The sequence below is a fragment of the Achroia grisella genome, unplaced genomic scaffold (genome assembly GCF_030625045.1).
Source record: "Achroia grisella isolate CSIRO2021 unplaced genomic scaffold, CSIRO_AGI_Agris_v1 utg848, whole genome shotgun sequence".
In the NCBI taxonomy this organism is placed as follows: Eukaryota; Metazoa; Arthropoda; class Insecta; order Lepidoptera; family Pyralidae; genus Achroia; species Achroia grisella.
The window spans coordinates 1,091,335-1,114,119 of NW_026713041.1; the positions used below are offsets into that span (position 1 = coordinate 1,091,335).

Consider the following 22,785-nt stretch of genomic DNA (forward strand, 5'->3'; position numbering starts at 1 on the left):
CAATAAAGAGTGTATTATTATGAAACGTTTCAGATGTTCGATAACATAAGGGCTTTAGATTTATACGTGGATCACACCAACCGACCAGTGGCCACCAAAATGATATCCGCCGAAGGAGAGGTAACAATATCACGTAATAGTATTTGTCAATGATAAACAATGTAGCCGTGCAATCGCTGGTCACCCGCGCTCTACAGATTTAAGACCTATCTCCTCAACGAGAAATACGTCACGTATTATGACCGCACTGTAATTCCTATTCTAATTGTTGTTATTATTTGTTTAATTGTATTGTATAATCAAACTATGTATATAAAGTTACCGGCAGATTTAAAAAAAGAAATTCCTACCATTTCCCTTTGGCCGCAAAATTAGGTCGAAAACTTTTTTCCGGTCAAAACGAAAAGTTAGAGACCACAGTAACTAAATAATAAATTCGGTAACTAAAAATTCTTATCTATATAGCTGATGTGATGCGTTGGAACACAACACAGCTGTCACTAAAATTGCCTTTAAAATTAGACTGCCAATAACACCTAGGGGCACATCTAGTAAAGTATGACGGTATAAATAAATAACATACCCAGTAATTTACTTGTGACTATTCTCTCCTATGAATTTACTCATAATTGATGCAATGCCGCTAATTAGATCGCGGGGTGGCTGCGTTTAATATTAAACTGTCAGAGAAAGCGGTGACCATATCTAGTAAAAGTATATAACATGACTGATACTTTAGTTGTGGTTGTTAATTCCTATGATTTTTCTACTGATTGTAGATAATGGACTTTCGACACGTGGTGTACACAGAGGGGCGAGTCGAGGACTGGATGAACTTGGTCCTTATAGAAATGCGAAGCACAAACAAGTTTATAACAAAGAAAGCCATTTTCTATTATGGAAAGAATTGGAGAGTACCCAGGTGAATAATTTTAATTTATTTTAATCGTTTCGTGCATTTGAATATATGATTTACTCTATGCGGTGTACATGACTGAGATTCTGGATTCAATTTGGTCTAATTTTGTTTAGTAATACTTTAGTATTATTATGTAATATGTTAGTCTTTATTATGTATTATGTTAGTCTGTGGTAATCATGTATTAAATTGCTTAACGAATATGAATTTAATCATATTGACGTTAATCGACATTTCATTTTCAATTGAAAAAAGTGATAAAATATCGAAGATATAGCTAACATAAACAAAAAAATATGTGCAGTCTCCAATAAATAGCAGTTCACTGACTGCCTCGGTTGTCTAGCGTTTTAGAATTCTCCCTTACTTCCGCTGATCGCGAGTTCAATTCCTCGCAATACAAATATTTGTTTTCATGAGTATGATTTTTGTGTAGTTTTTATCTATTTGCAGAAGAACAAAAATATTTTAGTATCTATAGCAATTGTAGTAGTATACGTAACACAATTAACTTGGCACTAGATAGTGCTTAGTCATAATTAGTTTTATTACTGTTACAGACTGACATTCGTAGCCCAAATTCTGCTTAGCTTAGGACGAGTTGGCGCTGTGTAATTTGTTCAAGTTATCAATATAATTGTTACTGTTATAGAACGGAGTGGATCTTGGAGTACCAAGGTATGGTGTGCTTAGCCGCTAATGGTGTTTGGTGGACGGCGGAAACGGAAGAAACGTTTGTACGCATACGCAAGGGTAACAAGCGCGCTATGAAGGAGCATCTACAACAACAGAACGAGCAGCTCGACGGGCTTGTGGTCAAGGTCAGACAAGGTGTGTGCTTATATATACTCGTGTTTATTTCGTTATCTCTAAAACTTAATACAAGGATTATAATTTTATAAATAAACTCAAAAATTATATAACTGGTTTGAAAAATCGGGTTTGGTGAGGTACATAATTCCAAATATAGGCATTATTCGCTGTTAATTAATTTATATTACACATAATTCGCAAAGTCATTAGCACCCAAGCGAAGCCGTGCCGCGGCGTAAAAGAAAAAAGTCCTAGACCTCTTTTAAACAGTCCCGGTGGAATACAGTAACTTCAATACCTATATTCTTCGGGTTTCGCCTGCAATTGACATTAAATATATTTTCATTTGTTTTAGCTTATAATAATATATGTAACTTTAATATTAATTAGGCAGGCCATCACTTTTTCTTGATTTTCTTGAAGACATATTACAAAGTTGTAAATTGGTTTATAATACGAATCTAACTTAATGACGAAACAAATATATTATGCGATAAATGAAACCTAATCATCGGAGAAATATTATTAATATTATAGTGTTTTAAGAATGGAATAAATGTAGCCTCTCAATTAGTACTACTACAGATGAATACTCGACAACGATAATAGTTGTCTAGGGCCCGGTATCTTCACCACTTCCACCACTGGCAACATTGTAATCCCGGCACTAATTTTCAGTCATGATACATACTTTGCATTTGCTACTTTTTAAAATGACGAGCCCTAAGTACTTACCAATAGGATAATCCCTAGATTTGACTTCGAACGACCGGCTGAAGTTCCGAACAATCACGACGATCGACGTGCACGCGCGCGACATTATCGAGGGATTTGTACGCGACAACGTGACTGAGGCCGCGGAGTTCGAGTGGGAGAGCCAGCTGCGATTCTACTGGCTTAAGCGGGATGACAACCTCTGGATCCGTCAGTGCACCGGTTAGAGATACTTAGTTAAATGTTAAGGGCTTGACGATATTACCTGGCAAGGAATGTAATAAGTTGCGTGACGTCACATTTTAATGTCTATACTTTAGAATTTATTAAATAAGTGATAACAGAAAGTTGCATCCGCCTGCGCTAACCGTCTAATATCAAATACTAGAAAAGAATAATTGTTTTATGGTATCCGTTTATTCTTAAAATTATTCAATGTCACTGTTATTAACAACTGAGTAGCCCTCTGTGATAGATTTATAATCATTTATTTAAAAATATACTACAATATACGTAGATTAACTTATACATATGTATCTCCGTTCAGGTGTGTTCGAGTACGGATACGAGTACATGGGTCTGAACGGTCGTCTGGTGATCACTCCGCTGACTGACCGCATTTATCTCACCATCACTCAAGCTCTCACAATGCAGCTGGGCGGCGCGCCTGCCGGTAACATTGTAACATTATTATCATTTCAATATAAGAACCATTACACCTCAACAGCGACAACTCGTCATTCATTCATTGATTCTCATTCATTTCATTCATTCATTGAGCTGTTCAGTGGTCCCCATATTATTCATGTCTTTAGATCATCTTCTTCTTCCTTATCCCATTTATTTGGGGTTAGCGTAATATGTTTTTTCTTCCACTCCTCCCTGTTCGCAGTCATCTCGTTATTCACTCCCTTTCTTACCATATTATCTTTCACACAGCCTATCCATCTCTTTGTCGGCCTTCCATTCATATGTAACACCTAATTCATGTCTTTAGATGACAGTTACTAATTCTAGGCCATTGGTATAATTACGATGATATGGTCTTCGTCTACGCTTCGGTTAAATAGTATTGTTTTTAAATAGGTTCACACGTCGGCTAATTTATAATACTTGTTATTTTTGCAAGGTATGATCATAGTAATAAACTATTGCACCATGATGGGAAAATATAATCAAAAGTTTGTCTGTTTATCTCGTTACTTTACGCCACATGCAGTCATGGGGGTTTTGTAGCTTTATTTAACTGGAACTGTTGTAAACTATTATACTTTATATGCTAATTTGTTTATCCCTCAGTGTATTTTTATTACACCACTGAAATTATATTTGATATAAATTTACACTTATGATTTTCAGTTACTGAATTTACATATTTTTGTTCTTATGGCCTTCTCCATTCCAAGCATTTACTGCATGTCAAATTACAAAACGATTAGGAATTGATGTGTTTTAAATATAGGATGCAGACACATGCAGCGGGTTGCTATAATGTTATTTTAGTATCAAATAAAACTTTAAATTTCGTATATGCTTTAATTATTATTAATTAGGCTGATGATGATGACTCTGAAATTAATATAGGTCCAGCCGGCACCGGCAAGACGGAGACAACAAAAGATCTGGCCAAAGCACTCGGTCTGTTGTGCGTGGTGACGAACTGCGGCGAGGGTATGGACTTCCGCGCTGTCGGCCAGATCCTGGCAGGGCTGTGCCAGTGCGGCGCCTGGGGATGTTTCGACGAGTTCAACCGGATTGACATCTCCGTACTCTCGGTCATATCCACGCAGCTGCAGTGCATCAGGAGCGCGCTGCTCATGAAGCTCAAACGGTTTACGGTAATTTATATCAACGTTACAATGGATTACAACACCGAATTTCGATTTAAATTAGATGTAATAATATCTCAGGACAATTCACACAGCGCCACTCAGTGCCAAGCTAAACAGAGCTTGTGTTATAAGTACTAAACAAATAATAGATAGACATAAATACGTTTTATTTCTAATTGTGTAATATTCATATAAAACACCCCGACCAATAAAAACGTTCTTACTCATGAATACAAACATTTATACCGTGCGAGTATTCAAACCCGCGATCAAGTATCGAAAGTAAGACGGTGTAAAAACGGTGTACGAGGGCGTCATTACGTATAACTCAATATTATCTCCATTGATTTTAAAAAAATATCTGTAGTTTGAAGGTCAAGAGATAGCGATGGACAGCAAAGTTGGTATATTCATAACTATGAACCCCGGGTACGCCGGTCGGACAGAACTGCCCGAGTCGGTGAAAGCATTATTCCGACCCGTCGTCTGCATCCTGCCAGATCTTGAGATGATATGCCAGATATCGCTGTTTTCTGATGGTTTCCTCACTGCTAAGGTAAGTTTTAAATTTCGCAATAAAATGAAGGGTATTTATTTATTTGTTATACAACGGTATATATGATTCTAACTTATTAGTCTAGACGGGCCATGAGTCCGTCAAGCTACAGTGAGCTTGACGAACGACACGCTGTGAAAGTTCCAGCCGGTGGCGTAGTAGGATAGGTCATTGGGATCCCTAAAATATGATTGAGCACAGTGACTTCTGGCTCATTCGATATACTTGAGAGCAAGTGTTGCTAGTAAGGACTGGTCTGGCTTTCAAGCCATAACTCGGAAAAGAAATGCATCATTGATGTCTATAATCCGGGGGAGCGCAAACAACCTCCTAAACATTATAGCAAATATGTCGGATTTCCACTCCAAAGGATATCATTGCACTGCTGCGGACCTAGTGCATCTGAACGTAGACATAGATATATTTATATTATAATTACTGATATCCATCCATATTATGTTAGTAAACAACTTATTAGTACATAAATTGTTTACTGACCTAATATAGATGGATCCGAAATAAATGAATAAATAAATAAAAATTTATGCCCAAATACAAAAATAATGGTGCATATGGCTGGCTATAGTATTTAATATTTTTGTCATACCTTATAAATACAGGTGCTAGCTAAGAAGATGACGGTGTTATATAAAGTGGCACGGGAACAACTGTCGAAACAGTCCCATTATGATTGGGGATTGCGCGCTCTCACCGCAGTACTGCGTATGGCCGGCAAGTTACGTCGGGACTCGCCCGGGCTTAGTGAGATCATGGTGCTCATGCGCGCACTCAGGTATAGCTTCACTAAAACCTTATTAGCAAATATACTGGCTTATGCTCTTGAATAATAATAATATCTCCGGTCAATGCACATAGCGCCCTCTAGTCCGAAGCAGACTTAACCTTAAGCAGAACTTGTACTTTTGTAAATGCATACATAATATACTTATAAAACACCAAGACCGATACAAATAATCATACTCATGAATACAAATGTTTGTGCCTACCGTGCGAGGAATCAAACCCGCGACCATCGGAAGTAATCTGTTAAATCACCGAGGCCATCAAATAGCAACTCAACGAACTATTATTCCATGTCGTGGCGTCATATTATTCCATGGCAATTTCCACGTAAGTAAGCGACGCCGCAACGGTTGCCACTTACCGTCAGCTTGTTTGACATTGCAGTTACATAAAAAATCCACCCATATCATATAAATCTAAGAAGTGAGTATTAAATTTTATATGTACAAGAACGAGCTTTAGAAGCTTTAAAGGTGCTCTATACGCTATTTCTCTCTCACTCTCTCTATACCAATAAATATTGTTATATCCGAGAAACATAGCTTTTCTGTTATGCCTGAATAATGCTTCAAAACCCAATACGTAATAGTGACTTTATTTGCTTGGTTGGATGTTTAATTGCATGGTTGCTTATTGGCTTCATTAATTACTGATATTGTTGCTTAGTTGGTTACTTATTTGCTTACTTGCTTGCTAATTTGCTTAATTTTTTCGTTAATTATTTATGGCCTCGACACCTTAATTGCTGAATCAATGAAACTGAACTTTGATTTACATATAAACTTCATATTCTAACTAATTACATGCCGCATTTACGTGGACAAAGTCCATATTCAAAAATATCAAATAAAATATAATTATTACGACTGAAAATATTTTGCGTTCATTTCATTTATAACCGGTTAGTTTCAATTAAAAAAATTTAAAGGATTCAATATTGGAGATATGAACTATTACATTTCTGTCATTTTTTGGTCCGTAAATATTTTCCTTAACTGTTTGTGATGGGTTTTGCAGTGGTAATTCGACAGCGAATGTTCTAAGGCTTAGGATATTCTTGCTTAGGACCTAAGCAAAGAAACACACAGTTTGGTCATAACTTGAATTTCTGAAATTCAGGAACTAGTGCTTTAATTATACTTGTAATTCTATCTTCGATATTTATATGGAATCATTATGTACTTATAATAGAGCTCAAGCAACTTTATATACTAAACTGAGAGAATTAATACCTATTTATTTAATCACATCAGCCTTGTCTACATTTAATAGGGACATGAACCATCCAAAATTCGTATTCGAGGATGTGCCCCTGTTTCTCGGTCTCATCAAAGATCTATTCCCGGGGCTGGAGTGTCCGCGCGTCGGGTACCCAGAATTCAACGCAACTGTGATTGACGTTCTCGAGAAAGATGGATATATTGTACTTGATCATCAGGTAATATATATATTAAACAGAATATGACATAAATATTATTGTTTTGTGATTAGTTCATTTTAATTAAATTATAATTGATTATAATATTATACGCCAAAGAGATCATAGAATCATAATTAGAGACATAGGTACTTCAATATGCTTTTTTTTATAAACGCATAATACAGGATGTATGCTATGTCATGTTAGCTAAGTTACGTTGGTAAGGGTAGGGTAGATTTTAATATAACAATAATGAACACCCAGAACAATTTACACAACACCATCTAGTGCCAAACTAAAGAAATCTTATCCTATGGGCACTATATAACTAATAGAAATCTTAAATATATTAATATACGCAGAAAATATCTACCAATTAAACCATCAACTCGTGAAATGTTCAATCGAACCCACGATAAACTAAAAATGCCTATGTAATATAATTAACTCAGATGTAGAATTATTTTATGTTTCCAAATACCCCTAAGGTGCTGTCCAAGCCAATCATCTATAGATTTTCTTATATAAAGTTTATGTACTCACTCCCATTTGTAGGTAATATAATAATGTAAGTAAATATCGGTGTAGAATAGAATTAAGTGATTTTACATATACATGAAAATACAAAATAAATGTAAAATACTACATATATTTAAATTATCATCTCACAATTGGATTTGCAAGGTCGACAAAGTAGTACAACTTTACGAGACTATGATGACGCGACACTGCTCTATGCTGGTGGGACCCACCGGCGGCGGGAAAAGTGTTATATTGCAAACGCTCGTCAAGGCACAGACAAATCTTGGTCTGCCTACTAAACTTACTGTACTTAACCCTAAGGTAAAATAATCCTTTCTAATATATATTTTTAATTAATGATAATGGAATGGTGTATTTAATGATAAATAAAGATATATACTATAAAATACACTAATAAATTGTAATACCTTTATTTACCATAAAATTTTTGATGTTAAAAATCCGTTTAACTTTATTAATAATGTTTAATAAACTCGAAAGTTTAAAAATAAGTATTCTAACCTAAGAAGGTTTATAAAAAAATTAAACACGCTATAAAACATTATTTTTATGTAATTGAAATTGCAAACAAACTGTTGGCCCACCTAGTAGTAAGCTGTAATCTTCGAGAATGAACAGCACTACAAACATCACGTTATCACGTTATGTGACACTCGTAACTACCATTCATGCGTTGCTATTCCAGAGAACTACAACACATCAAGTAGTATCAAAGGGCCAAATAAGTTTAGTAACTAAAATAAGTTTTTTATAATACCAAGTCAATTGTCAAGGTATTACACCTTGAAAATTGACTAAAGAAATATGATATCAACTGGAAAATGACGATTTCCACATGGTCGAGCTTATATGTATTATTATTTACACAGGCATGCTCTGTGATAGAATTGTATGGAATTCTGGACCCTGTTACTAGAGATTGGACGGATGGGTTGTATTCTAGAATCTTCCGTGAAATGAATAGGTAACCAATTTTTATGGTATTTTTTTTCGTATGTGTAGATATAACTGCATGTCGTGCTGTAAAATAACAATGTATAAAATTTAATATAAATAAATATAATTTTAAATTCTAACATAAAGTGATCTCTCCCACATTTTTTTATTAGTTATGACAAACTAGCTGGCGAACGACCTGGTGGTAATCTGTAATAGTCGCTTTTACATGAACAGCACTATAAAAATCTCGTTATTGTGTGACTCCTACGATAGCGCTCTTATTTTTTCATTCCGGAGGATTAAGGGCAAAATTTCAGGGCATTACGTATCCTTTGAAATTACACTGATTTTTCTCGTCAATCAATCGAAACATCTTACATACAACGCAAGCTGCTTTATGGTTGAAATAGATATACGAGGTTCCCCACTTGACGACTTTTTACAATCTACGTCATCTACGGTTGTTTAAACTACACAAATATAATATTAAGTATGAAACTTCCGTGTAAACCATATGCAATACTACGTTTACTAACTAATATGTTGCTATGTATATATAGATATAAGAACCCTCATGTCCTAGTCAGGAGTTATAACCTATCGTAATCCTATAATTAAATTATATTGTCAAAAGCCTATATTAGTTCAGGACTATTATTGATGATGCGTGTTTTTTTATTCAGACCAGCTGAAAAGGATGAACGTCGGTATTCTCTATTCGACGGCGACGTGGACGCCCTCTGGATTGAAAATATGAACTCTGTGATGGACGATAATAAACTGCTAACCTTAGCCAATGGAGAGCGAATACGCCTAGCGCCGTACTGTTCACTGCTGTTCGAAGTGGGTGATCTGAACTACGCGTCACCAGCGACCGTATCTAGAGCAGGAATGGTGTTCGTCGATCCGAAGAATCTCGGTTATCAGCCATATTGGGACCGGTATGATTTTTTTATACGATGGAATAATAATCCGAACTGAATGTCTAATAGATATCGTAAACCATTTTGTAATATCATCCTGATCTTCTAGAGGAAAATCGGTATTCCACCGTACGTTTCCTAAAAACTTGCCATGCATAATCACATTGTGGAATAAATTTCCGAACCAATACGATATTGAAGCCGTCAAGAGAAGAGCGTATTTCTTTTTAAACGCACTTGCAATTCCCCTGGTGTTGCAGATGCTCAAGAGCGGCGCTAAGCACTTACCAACAGGTGATCCGCAAACTCTTTATGCTATTAAAAAGCAGAGTGGACTTCACACATGCTTTTTATTTTTCTTTTTATTATAAAGCAGACATCTTGCCATTATCGAATATTATGGTACCTATAATACTCCTTTCTGATCGATCCCCCATTTAATTCAAACGAGTATCGAATAGTGATCCTACCGATGCCCTCAGACTAAAGTCATATCCATCAAGTAGAAGTAAGCCTTCAGCCGCTAAGTCCTACCGCGCGTTTGAAGTGCCACCTCTCGCCCTCTATCGTTCGGTGAAACTAAATGCCAACTGCGTCCAACACTATTAGAATAGTTGAAAAAAAAACGTACGTATTATGCTTGTATGTCTATATTCCTGAGGACTGAGACTTGAACTCAGTATTTTCTTTACATTGCTCTGTTCTAAATTGATAACACCTTTTATGTGTAATTAAAACACATGTTTGAAGACTTTTACAAAGTCTGCAAGTAATCATTGTTCGTTCCTTTTACAAACCAGTTCAGATTGTGACGATTTACTTTCATTACGATATTATATTTGTATATCGTTTACCACCGGGGGCGTAGCTCAGATGGTAGAGCGCTCGCTTAGCATGCGAGAGGTACCGGGATCGATACCCGGCGCCTCCATCGGAATATCTGTTTTATTTTGTTTCGATGGAAATGTGTATGTATTCATTTCTATACAAAAAAATAAATACTCGTATATTGACATCTTGAGATTATCTGCAAACCTTTAATAATATTATTATTGGACTTTAATAATATATTACTATATTTTATGTTTTCTGTTTATATGTCTGGTTATGTTTTCTGATTAAAAAAAAACATAATTTTATACCATTATTTGGAGTCGGCACTGTATATCATCTTCCACTTTCCCTATCAGCTGTCATATCAGAGCATACTTATATTTTTATAATAAATATATATTTGTAAATAAAATATATATATATATATATATATATATATATATATATACAAATCCTATAGATTGACGTGTATTACACATTTTAATTCACTTTACACGGGTTTAAGCTATATAAATAATTGCAACAGATGGCTTCGATCCCGCAACAACGAAGCCGAGCGCGAACAGCTGGCTGGTCTGTTCGACCACTACGTACCCGGCGCCATCAACTACATAGTTTTCGGTATGTTTGGGCTGCAGCAACAAACGCCGCTTAAAACCATCGTGCCCCAAACACCATTGAACCTCGTAAGTTGTATGGAAAGTGTAGTAGAACTTTACTTTAGATTTAATTAATAAGTTTCCGACACAGTATTAACTGCCTCGGTGGTGGTGGCGGTTTAGCTCACCGCCTCACTTGCGATGGTTATGGGTTCAATATAAAAATAATCATTCATATTTTTTTTGTACTTGGAATGGAAAACGAATCATATGGTTAATCTCTCTCTCTCTCTCTCTCTCTCTCTCTCTCTCTCTCTCTCTCTCTCTCTCTCTCTCTCTCTCTCTCTCTCTCTCTCTCTCTCTCTCATGGTAAATATCCACTTTTTTACCATCCTACGGCAAAATGAAGGGTAAGGTGTCTATGTCCATCTGTTTCTTCATAACTTCCAAACTATTTATCATCGACGTATCATTAGATGCGGTTGATCATCCGTTGACTATAGGCTATATATGTTATCAACTTAAAATGACGCTCCCTAGAAGACAGAAAACAATAAAATATTTTATTTTGTTTAATCATACTTTACGATTTTTTATAATCGGTTATATGCCATCACTTACTACTGTTACAATGTGTTTTTAGATACAACCAGTACTAAAAATTTTATATATGAATATTTATCTTTCGTACTTCTTAGAGCGTGATTTATCAGTAAAGTTTAATTTTGTATTTATGTTTTATGTGTGTACAAGAAGTAACTGTTCCATAGGTCGTCCAATTGTGCTACATGATCAGCGGCCTGATGCCAAATAAAGAAGATAGCAATGAAGAAATCGATAGTAGCGTGGTCGAATGCGTCTTTATGGTTGTAAGTATGCCTCATTTTTTGTACATATAGTCATAATTATATTTGGACTAGTGCCCCCCCCCCCCCTCCCCTCCCTGCTCTTCCAGGGTGCTCACAACTTTATTAATGACTCCAAAATAGGAGGACTTTCTCGATTTAGTTGGGTTATGTATATGTTTTTTAATGTTTCTTACTTCATAACTCCGTCTTTGTATACTGATGTATTTTTTGTTTATTTGAAAGTGTATACTTTCAGATTGGTCCCATTTTGTTTAGTATTGAGTCGCTTTTTTAAAGAGAATTAACAAAAAAATATAAATATTTATATCAGTTGTCTAGTACATAACACAAATTCTGTTTAGCTTGGGACTATATATGTAAATAATATAGACTAATACACGTCTATAACTACGTAATTACAGTTTTAGCGTCAATGAGTGTATCTCCCACAGTAATGTTAGTAAATGTGTTACTTGTATACTATACAAATATCAATTAATCCCACATTGTAAATCTACTCGTATCAAGGTTAAGATATAGCACGACTTAATGTCAAGTGATACAGTTGTATACTACGTAACTGGTGTTACGTTTTAAGAACCAGTTCAGATTGTGACTTTTACTTTCGTTGCGGTGATATATTTGTGTACTGTCTACCACCGGGGGCGTAGCTCAGATGGTAGAGCGCTCGCTTAGCATGCGAGAGGTACCGGGATCGATACCCGGCGCCTCCAAGGGTACATCTATTTTTATATACTTATACTTTGATAGTGGTAAATATATTACTTCCTACTAATAGTTTCTTACACATAACGTCTAATTTTCAAGCAAATTCTAAAAATAACTGCGTATCCAGAGCGATATTTTTATTTGCTCTAATTTATCTTAAAACGCTCTAAAACTATGTCACAAACTAAACTAATTTTTTGGCTAAGAATATATTTGACGAGTAGAATAAATTAACCTGCAGTAGTAAAATAGCCTAAATGAGATGACAAAATCAGAATAATATAATATAATGTATTTTTAGGGGGGGAAGAGAATTGTTAGGAATGGGGATGTTCCCATTGCTAACAACGTACCATGTCACGTTACCGTTAACCTCCACGTGGTTCCCCCTGGAAATCGTGTTAAATTCCTGGTGACTTTACCACGATCGACTAACCTGATCCTATGTGCATCCTATTATCCTCCACTGGTGCCCGCGTTAACCGTTAGCGCAGGCAGGAAAACCATATCATTATCCATTAAAAAATATATTATTTAATTATAATTATTATATTTACCTATGTCTATGGTTTTCTTGTTTATAGTCAATGTACAACAGTCTGGGCGCATCAATAATAGACGAGGGTCGATTTGATTTTGACAACTATATCAAGAAAGCGTGTCCCATGATGCTTGTAGAAGACAACCCTGAAAAAAAGGCCACCACCAGTACGTACCTAGTAGTATTAAATCTGCTAGTCTTATTATATATTTCTTAATATTAAGAAAGTATTTAAGTTATGTATATGTAAAGTATGTTAGGAGTAGGACTTTCATCGCATCAAAGGGCTTTCTTGCGTATGTTTTATTCTTTTCTCCTATTACGACGTACCTAAGTTTTTTTTCTGATTATATTTTTTTTATTTAAGAAATTACGAACTTCATATTGATTATTACACTATAATGTTTGTCTAAGGCAGTGTATTTTTTTATTTATATTTATATACTTCAGACAACTTATATAATTTATATAAAAAATTGTTAAAATTAGTAGTAGTTCTTAAAAACCTGTATGATTTGTTATTTGTATTGTAGTTAGCTAATTACAATGAGTATTTTTTTAATTTAGGCTAAATAACGAAATTTAGTTTAAATTAACTTATTATGATAATGTATTGTAAGTCGGTTTAATAATTTTTATTTATTTATATTAATTTAGACAATTTATTTATATAAAACAATTATAAAGTTGGTAGGACTTCTAAAAGGCATGTATGATGTGGTATTTGCATTATAATTAAAATCAATCATGTTACGTTCCTGTTAGCCTAGTTTTATCTGACTACAAACATTAGTCGCAATCGGGCAACCTCTTAAATAACTGGCTGTCACTGACCAGCCTAAGTCTTTTGTTACTATATTATCAAGATGAAAAGAAGTATGGACACATAGTATATAGCATATATAATATCGTCTATTTTATCCACAGAACACTTCCCAATGGGTTTTCCAAGCCTGTACGACTATTGCTTAGAGCTATCAACCAAAACGTGGGATGCGTGGGAGTGGCTGGTTCCTCCATATGAACACGACCGAGACATGAAGTTCCCCGCAATACTGGTGCCGACCGTGGACACCTTGCGACTCACCTGGCTCATTAAAATCATGGAGAGCGTAAGTGATATTTAATAAATGTAATATTTCGAATAATAATAATGTTATTATTCAAAAATAATGTACGAAATCGACTTAATGTTTTATTTTTTAATCAGTTACCCAAAATCTTCTTTTAGTTTGTTTATGATAAGTGTGCGATATCTATATATTTGCCTCGTTAGACCACAACGGTTTAGCACATTGCTACACTTCCGATGAACGCGGGTTTAATCCTCGCATTTATGATTATTTGTATCGGTCTGGGTGTTTTCTATGTATATTATGTACGTATTTACAAAAAATCTAAGTATATTTTTTTATTTATGACAATTGAATGGTGCCCCGCCTGCGCCAATGGTTTAGCTTGGCAGGGCACCAGTGGATAATGATAAGTTGAACAATAGGACAGCTCAGTTAGCCCATCGTGGTAAATTCACCACGAATTTATCATGATGGTTTCTATGGCGAACCGCGTTGAGGTGATCCTGACATGGTTCATTGTTAGCAATGGAGTCCACACTTACAGGCCACATTAGTAATATTCCGTTTCCCTCCTTATGTAAGTATTTATTAGGTACCTGCGACCAGCGAAGGTAAGACGGTGCAATAAACCGCTACGCCACCGAGCCTAATTATAATTTGAAATGCAAAGTCACTATTGAATTTCATTAATATATAATAGGTACTAAACCAATGTTTTTTTATAAATAGTTGAAATTCTTATAAATGATTTAAAAACATTGATTATTTATTACTATATTAGAAAACATATTTTCTAATATTTTAGGTTGAAAGACCTGTACTTCTGGTCGGCGATACGGGGACTTCTAAAACTGCTATTATTACCAATTACCTGCGAGGCTTGCCTGCTGATAAATATGTGAGTTCAATTTGTTTGTTATAATTTTAGTTGTTTTTTATTTTCACCGTCCTATCACTTTATATTGAAATTACTGGTTGTCATCCAATTATTGAAGTAAAGCAATATCGGTTGAAGTCAGTTCCTGGATGGATGGATGGATCCAAGAGGTCACTCTTGGACACCAGGTGAGTCGTTGAACTCTTTATTATTATGAAAACTAACTAGATATATATGTTCAAGGTGTCACAAATTTCTAGTCATTTGTGAATATCACATATAAAACATATTAGTATAGAAATGTTATTTTTATATAAAATAGTTTGTAATAGTTTATACTTTAAATGTAACTTATTATTACTACTTTTATATATGTAATAAATAAGAGCAACGCAACTGTACGTTACAGCAATATTACAAAAGTTCTTAGAACCGGTCTAAAATTAAAATTATATCTTGGCAATGTGATCGCTTATTTCGATATACCGTTATATAGGGGGCGTAGCTCAGATGGTAGAGCGCTCGCTTAGCATGCGAGAGGTACCGGGATCGATACCCGGCGCCTCCAATTTTTTAATGAACTTGTATTAATTTTATTATTAAATTAAATCCTTTTGTGAAAGGAATTATAAAGAAATTACGTTATAATTTAAACACAAAGCTATTATTAAGTCATATATTTTAACAATATACGTCAAATACATATGCACTTTGTTATCTAAGAGTATGGTACCAGTGGCACTCAATGAGGAAGTAGCCATTATTATTGCTAAAAGTTGCATATAGATGGCGTGATTGGTATCGATGGAATTCTTCATAGTTTTGCAAACGTTTTAAAAAACAAAACTGTGTTTTCAAAAATGTTTAATCAATTTTTAAAAAGTTATATATACATGTTAAAATGAAATAATGCGTTTAGAAAAGTAATTTTCATATATTTACTCATTTTGTTATTTTTCAGTACTTAATTACACTTTAATCAGTGCTAATATGGGGCTCAATGTTTTCAAAATGCTTTCATAGATGGCATTGTCGTCATTTGTATCGGCCTAATTAAATGTCTTTTTATATTTTCCAATAATAAGCACTTAATATATTATTATTGTAAATTAAACATATAAAATTTTTTTAAGTAAATTAAAAATAGCCGAACAAGCAAGTAATACTATTTCCAATAATACTTATGTATGAAGTGTTGTCATATTAAAAATAAATACATGTATTATCGATTTTTTCGAATAATCGATAGCAGGATTTTATTACAGCGCATTATTCGATGATGCTTTTAATGAGTCGTTGTGAACAGTAAATTTTCATTATTTTGTATTATAGCAGTGTTCCGTTTCAAAGAACGGAATATAGTAGTACATTATTAGTGTCGTTGGTTATTTACATTTGTACTGTAAAATCGATTACATAATAATTTAAAATATCGAGTACGAATCGTAGCTGTCTTCGAATACTGGCAACTGGTAAGATTAAAATAGTATTTAAAAAAAAGAGAGAAATCGACCCTAACTCGAATACCATAAAGTTGATTTTCCTTTCTCATTAATATATCATAGCAGTTTGTTTTTAACTTGTGTATGACTCTGTGGTATGATGTTTAACGTGTATTGTTATTGTACGGTGCATACATTTCAAAAATTATATTTTAATGTAGGTACATACGTTTCTTTCATACATTTCATACATGTCAAAAATTATCTTTTAATGTAGGTACACACATTTCTTTCATACATTTCATACATGTCAAAAATTATCTTTTAATGTAGGTACATACATTTCTTTCATACATTTCATACATTTCAAAAATGAACTTTTTATGTAGGTACATACATTTCTTTCATACATCTCATACATTTAAAAAATTATATTTTAATGTAGGTACATACATTTCATACATGTCAAAAATTATCTTCTAATGTAGGTACATACATACATTTCTTTCATACATTTCAAAAATGAACTTTTTATGTAGGTACATACATTTCTTTCATACATCTCATACATTTCAAAAATTATATTTTAATGTAGGTACATACATTTCAAAAATTACATTTTAATGTAGGTACATACATTTCATACATTCCAAAAATTTCATACATTTCAAAAATTATCTTTTAATGTAGGTCCTTACATTTCATACATTTCAAAAATTTCATACAATACATTTCTTTCATACATTTCAAAAATTATCTTTTAATGTAGGTACATACATTTCACACATTTCAAAAATTTCATACAATACGTTTCTTTCATACATTTCAAAAAGTATCTTTTAATGTAGGTACATAACACCCCATGTCAGACCCCTTGTATTTGGAAGAAACTTAAAAATATTAGATGAATATATTTTTAATACGAATATTGTTTTATTTTTGTTCATCAACTTTATCCCTCACTAACAATACTAGTAGTAGTACATAACCTGGTTTATACCGCTAAAGATATTGAAAGATATACGAGTAATTCAGAATGTTATCAAGTTCAAAATAAGCACACATTACTTGCTTAGATAACAGAGTAATATTACTCGTAATAAAAACATTTGTAACACCCATATGTACCCATATACTACGTATGTATAGTAAGTACTTACGCTGCGGCGCCGTGAGACTCGTCTACCTCATCTACTCATCTACGCACGGTAACCGCGCCGACCGACCAATAGGAGCGCGCCTCTCGTGTTTCCAGAAAGTTCGCGACTAACGGACGATATAGTAGTAAGGCAATGAGTGTCCCAGTGACATCATTATAATATTTTCTCATTAAATTTTATTGTAATATACACAATTTCGCACTAAATAACGTGTTACCCCGTTACACATTTCTAATAATGAAAAACCTAGACCGACCCTGTTCACTTAATCTTACAAGATCTGACTTTAAAAATTACGATATCCTCATATAGCCTTTCATTTCCCCTTTCAATACTTTTTCGCATTAAAAAGTAGCCTTTCTCAGGGTCTACATTATCTGTCTACCAAATTTCAATTAAATCAGTTCAGTAGTTTTGCCGTGAAAGCGAGACAAACAGACAGACTGAGTTACTTTAGCATTTACAATATTTGTAAGAATATCGCTATTAAAAATAGGGGTTGGTGAAAGACGGGTGAAAATTTAGGCGTGTATGTATTTTCAATGTAACATTATAAATAAATAAAAAATTGTCCATAATACAAAAAAATATTTTTTCGGGGTAGGCCACCCCTATGACTTAGGGGTATAAAAAATAGATAACAACCCTACCTCAGACCTGGCAAGTATACATATCAAATTTCATCAAAATGTGGGAGAAATATGGCAACTAACACTGTGATACAAAATTTATATATAAGATATAGCGGAATTCTCATTAGGTAAAAGAGGGGTACATCGTAGAATACATGAGGTATATACCAGTAAATTAATTGTAGCTAAAATCAGTCTCATACATATAACGATTGAAATAAAAAATCGTATAGCCCGATTTTGATACGTACGAGTATAAACGTATCAAAATCAGGCTATACGTATAGCGCAGACGCGTTACAACATATCAAAAAAATAGGCATGGAATGTAAAATAAACCATAACAACATAATATATACATTGGCACATAAGCCATATCTGCAGAGTGTCGGCTAACGATATTATACCTACACATTTACATTGAATCTTGAATCGTCCCTAATGAGGTACACGATACAGTTACCTACATATCTATTATATACATATCTTTGCAAAACAGATGTCATGTAGACTGAATTGACTGCCATCTATTTTCATGCTTTGTTACTAAGCACCCACTAGTAATCCGAACTGCTTCAAATCTAGCGACATCTAGCGGCTACGGTGGCGAAATAAAATAGCCCGAAGAATAGCCCGAGTTAGGAAGGAACCATTTTCTTGTATGGGATGGGGTATCTGTATGTAATATTATGTTATCTGTGATGGTACCAAGAAGTTTTATAGGCTGAAAATAATCATACATAAGAAAACTGTTTTAGTTTGAGAATTATGTTAAATTATAACAACTAGAAAAATGTGAGCCGGGAAGTATAGGCTTAGTCAAATCATTTAGATAAGATACTCGTAATATACTTCATATCAGTTTTGAAATTTTGTACAAAAAAAAGTAATAAGAACACTATGCTTTTTACTTTTGAAATAAAGAAATCGGCAAAAATCCAACGGCTTTTTACCATAGAAATTAGAGCAAAAAACCAACGGCACGTGGTGTTCCCAGGCGGTCACCCATCCAAGTACTGACCACGCCCGATGTTGCTTAACTTCGGTGATCGGACGAGAACCGGTGTTTTCAACATGGTATGGACGTTGGCGAACATTTAATTCAATATTGTTTTCGTATTGTACATTACATTAAATTTTTTAATGACATAATTGTAATGTATAATTTAATGGTTCAATTTGTAGATTAATGTTGCAATTGTATAATCCTAACTGTTAGATAATCCAACAAATGAACTTCTCTTCGCGCACCTCGTCTATGGACGTCCAACGCAATTTGGAGTCAGTGGTGGAGAAACGTACCAAAGATACCTTCGGCCCACCCGTCGGCAAGAAGATGCTAGTGTTTATAGATGATATGAACATGCCTATTGTAAGCGTTTTGTTATATTTACACAGAGTATAAGTAACAGAATATTATTTTTAATTTTTTCGACTTTTTTTATTTATTTAAGATTACACTTACATAAGTATGTGGTCCTTTGTGTTATTTTTTTATACTCCAATTAGTATTGCAAATTTCATAATTTAGTTTGTAACATATTTATTTATTTGCCGTATAAAATTTTATTTTCATGATATTATAACGTTATATTTACTTTAACTTGATTTTGCGACTACTTTTATTGTAGATATTTTTTTCCCACTGTTATTTTATTTTTGTTTTTGTTTGAAATTGTAAATCCAGCTACTGCAAACTGCATTAGAATTGTTCTAAAAGACTAGAGCTATATCTATAATATTGCTTAATTAATTACGACAGGTTGATACGTATGGCACACAGCAACCTGTAGCCCTTTTAAAGCTGCTTTTCGAGAGAAAAGGCTTCTATGACAGAGGGAGGGATCTTACGTGGAAGAATTTGAAGGATATTGGCTTTCTAGCCGCAATGGGCAAGGCTGGTGGTGGAAGGAATGATGTAAGTTTATTGTACAATTATATATTTATCTACTTTACAGTCTACAAATACCTATGTTTAGCCTTTCCCAAAAACCAAAGTTTCATCAATCACTAAATTTCAATCGAACATCCTGGATCAAACTGATGTGTAGTATAAATGAGGACATTTATACTATACACACAATTTTTTATCATCTTATACTGAAGTCACTGAAAGACATTCATATAAATCCTAATACTAGGTGATATTATGTCATCTGTGCTAATACTGAACACATTATTCATTTTATTGTTTGCCAACGTCCATACCATGTTGAAAACACCGGTTCTCGTCCGATCACCGAAGTTAAGCAACATCGGGCGTGGTCAGTACTTGGATGGGTGACCGCCTGGGAACACCACGTGCCGTTGGCTTTTTGCTTTTTATTTTTCACCGTTTATTTTATTTTAAAAAAATAGATAAATACAAGTATATATTTATTGTTTAATCTCCACAGGTGGATCCTCGATTCATATCTATGTTCTCGGTATACAACCTCCAATTTCCATCCGAAGCAACACTGCGCCATATCTACGTTTCGATCCTGACCGGACACTTCAGCATCTTCCCCGAAGAGATACAGGAAATTGTCGACAAAATTGTCCAAATGACGCTCGATCTCTACAAAGTAAGTTTTATTTTGTCATGTTAAAATTATATAGATTTTTAGAGCGATAATACGGTAAGGACTGCTCTGGTAGTACTAGTACGTGATACAAACAGGTAACGTGTTCATAAGCTATGACTCAAAATTAAGCATTATTTGGAAGTATTGACACCTTCCTACCTCTTACTTTTTTTTATTAGTATACATTTACCATAGTACATATTATTAATTATCCTTCCTATTTATTCTTAGTACTTTTTTACGTATGCTATCACCATTATCACTGGTAAACAGTTGAAAGTTTCCCTTCAAATTATAGGGTATATCTATTTTTTTATACACTATTCTCTCTGTGTATTCTATGAGTGAAACAATCAATTCATTAGTAAATTTTGTTTTAAACTTTTTCGCAATTGTGTAGACGTAATATTTACCATGAATATAATATTTAAATATTTCGACGCTATTATAAACGGGTCCACTTGAGATAGCCATAATGAAATTAATTATTACGAGCGAACAAATTAATCTACCGCTTTTCTATTCACAATTTTTTTTCTATTACGATGGTGGCAAATAAATGACTTACGATATTTCTCAAGAAAACTTCAGCAGGTAGTTCATTCCACAAACCAAGTTTATGCGAGAGGCAGCTTCTCTGAAACCGCATTGTCTGAGACCACTTAGGTTCCAGCGTGTATCGTGTTGGTGTTTTATCGTTGTGACTATCAAGTCATCCCGACTTGATAGTCACAACTATAAAACACCAACGAATCTCCCGATTTCGACTCTATACAATGATGTTAAAATAAAAAAATCCTGTTTATGTACTGTATAAAATTTATTAGTTTAGTTTTCATCTAGCAGGCTACGACGGTTTTATTAATTCCAAACGACTTCTTAGATTATAATAATAGAGTTGCCACCAACTCCGGCCAAGTTCCACTATATCTTCAATCTGCGCGACCTGTCCCGGGTGGCGGCAGGCATGTGCCTCACGCACCCCAACTACTTCAGCGAGAAACGGGCGGTGGTGAGATGCTGGCGGAACGAGTTCACACGCGTCATCTGCGACCGTCTCATCAACACACAGGTACGGAACTATATTTTTTGTTGTATGTGTATGTATGTAATACTATTAGGCATGGGCGTGATGGCAAGCTGATGCCAATGGCTGGAATATCTCCATCAATTACTAGATTACTAATAACATTAGAACTTCTGCTGTTCCTAAGTATCGTTTAGAAAAGTCAATTGGTCTTTGATGAGAATGGGTTATTTTATAATAAAATACCAAATATGCATGAATAATCTTTAAATAAATTTAATGTGACTAGTTATATTTGTTGAGCAAAGCCTAAAATCCTGTTCACTAAATGATTACTTAAAAGACAACCGTGCATGGCAATAATTTAATTGTTCATACACAAGATGTTCATTTATTATTAAAAATAGAAACCAATGCAAGATATAAGTAAAAATACAATGTAAATACAACCTAACAGATGAATTTCGTACTAGTTCTTGGCGTTCATTCATTCATTCATTCATAATTTTAGAGCTACGCTATTGTCGGTGAAGCTCTTGCCACTTTCCGTGATCTTCCATCATGTTCTTTAATTCTTGATACGAGTCGAATCCCATTTTTGGCGTTCATTAGCGACTGAAATATCCTACATGAATAAATGATTTTTTTTATTTGAATTAATTAATTTGTGTATGTATTAGTATGTAACTCGAATGGCAAACAAGCTGACGGTCCACCTGATGGTAAGCGATAACAACTCGGTATACATGAACCTATAACTTTATCATGTGAACCCCGCAATACACATGGGACTAAGATGTTATCCCTCGAATCCAGGAATTTATGTCATACATATATTTTTTTTACAGGACATCGATCTGATGCGTGTTCACATACAAGAACATGTGGTGAAATATTTCCCTGAAGAGGAGCCCATAGTGTTAGAGGAGATTGTCGTCCCCGAAGAGGAGGAAAAACCTGCAGATGATGAAGAAGACGGTTGGTGATAAA

The 22,785-nt window shown here is 34.2% G+C and overlaps 1 protein-coding gene and 5 non-coding genes across 6 annotated transcripts in view; 5 read left to right on the top strand and 1 right to left on the bottom strand.

Annotated features, from left to right (window-relative positions):
- Positions 1-22,785, top strand: part of LOC131852361 (dynein axonemal heavy chain 10) — an 83,630-nt gene that overhangs the window by 26,795 nt on the left and 34,050 nt on the right. Inside the window, exons 38-59 of the mRNA XM_059203031.1 lie at positions 34-120; positions 780-922; positions 1,572-1,750; positions 2,486-2,668; positions 2,994-3,119; positions 4,031-4,284; positions 4,646-4,834; positions 5,455-5,627; positions 6,911-7,076; positions 7,743-7,901; positions 8,471-8,565; positions 9,224-9,481; positions 10,824-10,983; positions 11,667-11,765; positions 13,058-13,181; positions 13,942-14,126; positions 14,896-14,988; positions 19,421-19,573; positions 19,964-20,119; positions 20,598-20,768; positions 21,652-21,840; positions 22,644-22,773. Coding sequence (XP_059059014.1) covers positions 34-120; positions 780-922; positions 1,572-1,750; positions 2,486-2,668; positions 2,994-3,119; positions 4,031-4,284; positions 4,646-4,834; positions 5,455-5,627; positions 6,911-7,076; positions 7,743-7,901; positions 8,471-8,565; positions 9,224-9,481; positions 10,824-10,983; positions 11,667-11,765; positions 13,058-13,181; positions 13,942-14,126; positions 14,896-14,988; positions 19,421-19,573; positions 19,964-20,119; positions 20,598-20,768; positions 21,652-21,840; positions 22,644-22,773 — 3,472 coding nt within the window. The remainder of the gene's footprint in view (positions 1-33; positions 121-779; positions 923-1,571; positions 1,751-2,485; positions 2,669-2,993; positions 3,120-4,030; positions 4,285-4,645; positions 4,835-5,454; positions 5,628-6,910; positions 7,077-7,742; positions 7,902-8,470; positions 8,566-9,223; positions 9,482-10,823; positions 10,984-11,666; positions 11,766-13,057; positions 13,182-13,941; positions 14,127-14,895; positions 14,989-19,420; positions 19,574-19,963; positions 20,120-20,597; positions 20,769-21,651; positions 21,841-22,643; positions 22,774-22,785) is intronic.
- On the top strand, positions 10,322-10,394 carry Trnaa-agc (transfer RNA alanine (anticodon AGC)). The gene has a single exon. It is a non-coding gene; the product is annotated as a tRNA-Ala (tRNA).
- Trnaa-agc (transfer RNA alanine (anticodon AGC)) lies at positions 12,406-12,478 on the top strand. Its single transcript has one exon. It is a non-coding gene; the product is annotated as a tRNA-Ala (tRNA).
- Positions 15,463-15,535, top strand: Trnaa-agc (transfer RNA alanine (anticodon AGC)). The gene has a single exon. It is a non-coding gene; the product is annotated as a tRNA-Ala (tRNA).
- LOC131852430 (5S ribosomal RNA) lies at positions 19,174-19,292 on the bottom strand. Its single transcript, XR_009357927.1, has one exon. It is a non-coding gene; the product is annotated as a 5S ribosomal RNA (ribosomal RNA).
- Positions 20,396-20,514, top strand: LOC131852442 (5S ribosomal RNA). The gene has a single exon (XR_009357938.1). It is a non-coding gene; the product is annotated as a 5S ribosomal RNA (ribosomal RNA).